At 44.9% G+C, this 2,077-nt stretch overlaps 1 protein-coding gene across 1 annotated transcript; it reads left to right on the forward strand.

The window, feature by feature from the left end:
- Positions 1-222: 222 nt before the first annotated feature.
- LOC147890547 (dirigent protein 8-like) lies at positions 223-738 on the forward strand. The gene has a single exon (XM_087390318.1). The coding sequence runs from the start codon at positions 223-225 to the stop codon at positions 736-738; it is 516 nt and encodes a 171-aa protein (XP_087246444.1).
- Positions 739-2,077: the final 1,339 nt, after the last annotated feature.

Consider the following 2,077-nt stretch of genomic DNA (forward strand, 5'->3'; position numbering starts at 1 on the left):
GAGCCGGCTTAACAGAATCGTGTGGAGATTTCGAGGAAGAGCCGGCTTAACAGAATCGTGTGCATGTGAGGTATACGGCCGAAATCTCAAGGAAGGAACAAACGTTACGTGAGTTGCGTCGTAGAAAGTGGCTGGAATATATCCATAGAGAACGTAGGATGGCCGGCAGAAACACAATCCTATAAAACAAGCTACTACGGATCAACTTCCAACAATCATAACATGGCATTCAACAATGCCCGTCTCTCCCTTCCTGTGCTCCTCACCCTCATCGTTGCTGCTTTCGCAAATTCTGGCCCTCCCCGTTACAAAAAACCCACTCTCGTCTACTATGTGCAGGTCCTTCAAGGCTTACCTGACCTCGCTCTTATTGTCAATGCCCCCAACCTCAACGTCACTAATTCCTTCGGAAATACCGTAATCTTCGCGCTGAACGTCACCCAGGACGTAGACCGCAATTCCACGCAATTGGGAGTAGCGAGCGGTATCGTGATCGATGCCAGTTATACTTTGGCATATGTGGGCTTCGAATTGGAGATCGTTACTTACAGTGATGGGCACTACAACGGAACCATTCACTATCAAGGCATTAGTAGTGCCCAGTCGCCCGAGCTGGCTCTGATTGGGGGCACCGGAAGCTTCAGAGGGGCGAGAGGTTACGTCGTTATACAACAAGTGGCGATGAGTCTACCTTACATCACATATAGTCATACGCTTCACTTCTTTAGTCATCGCTGATCTTATTGGAGCAATCGACCGTACTACCTTTCGTTCTTTTATCGACACAAGCAACGTATTCCTGTTCTATCTGCTGTACTCAATAACGTCGAAGTTCTTGATTGCAAGGATTTCGGATTTGGTCCAGCGTTTCAGGCGTATCCATATGATTCGAGAGAGTCTTGCTGCACCTCTCCTATATGTAGTATCTAATAGAACCGTGATGCAGATTCTCTTTGATTGAGCAATAATCAGCTGCGATGTGTTCTTCCGAATAAACGAAACGTTCATGTAATAAAATCCTCTTTCATTGACCAATATTTAGTTCTTTCGAATAAACGCAACGTTGCATTGTTGCGTTCAGCTTCTCTTCTTAAACGTATCGTAACAACTGGATTGATAGTGAAAAACTACGACGAGAGAATATCGAAATTGCATTCCAAATCCTTTTAATAGGGAGACTCAAGGCTTGCTTCAAGATGATAAGTTTAGTATCAAAACACAAGGAAACACAGACAAGCAAAGAGCAATAGAAGGCAATAGGATACTATTACTTCGTGGTATTGACAACGATACAAGCTGATCCTTATAGGATCGATGAACCCGAGGTTCATGGCTACAAGGGCGGAGCATCACGCTCCCTCTCCACGATCTACATAATGAATTCTCAGCAGAAATAAAACGGTGGTGCATGGCGAAGCACATCCACGCTATATATACCAAACTTCACATGTGTATACACATGGCCATATGCCATGCAAACTCGTGCATGAACATGAATGGATGTGGTTGACTCATCAAACCCCCCTCAAACAAGTCCATGAATTCCCTTCTTTTATGTGATGCCTTGCATAGGAAGGGGATGTACTCCAAGGAGAGCTCGAAGTTGCTGAAACCGGGGACCGAGCAAGGGGTTTCGTGAGGAGATCCGCAAGCATATCCTCAATTGGAAGGTGTTGAACTGTGAGGAGACCGTCAGAAACCAGCTCGCGGATGTAATGATAGTAAGGGGCAAAGTGCTTATTTTGTGAATAGAGAACATGATTCTTTGTGATGACAATAGCACTTTGATTGTCACACCATAGAACTCTAGACTACTTTGGAGAGAGAACATGAAGTGCCAGACGACCTCACGTGAAGCTATAGAGGCTGCAAGGTATTCAGCTTCAGTATATGAGATGGCCACCACCTTTTGAGGCTTGCTAAACGAACTAACTTGTGTTCCATTGATGTGGAAACAACATCTGGAAACGGATTTGCCAGTGAGCTGATAGGATCCCCAATTTGCAGCAGAAAATCAGACATTTGAAGAAAAATAGACTCTCCTTGTCGACATGTGAGACCATGTGTAGGAGTGCCT

This window comes from Dipteris shenzhenensis, chromosome 19, assembly GCF_047967505.1.
Source record: "Dipteris shenzhenensis isolate YYH24624 ecotype China chromosome 19, Dip_SZ_1.0, whole genome shotgun sequence".
Taxonomy (NCBI): domain Eukaryota; kingdom Viridiplantae; phylum Streptophyta; class Polypodiopsida; order Gleicheniales; family Dipteridaceae; genus Dipteris; species Dipteris shenzhenensis.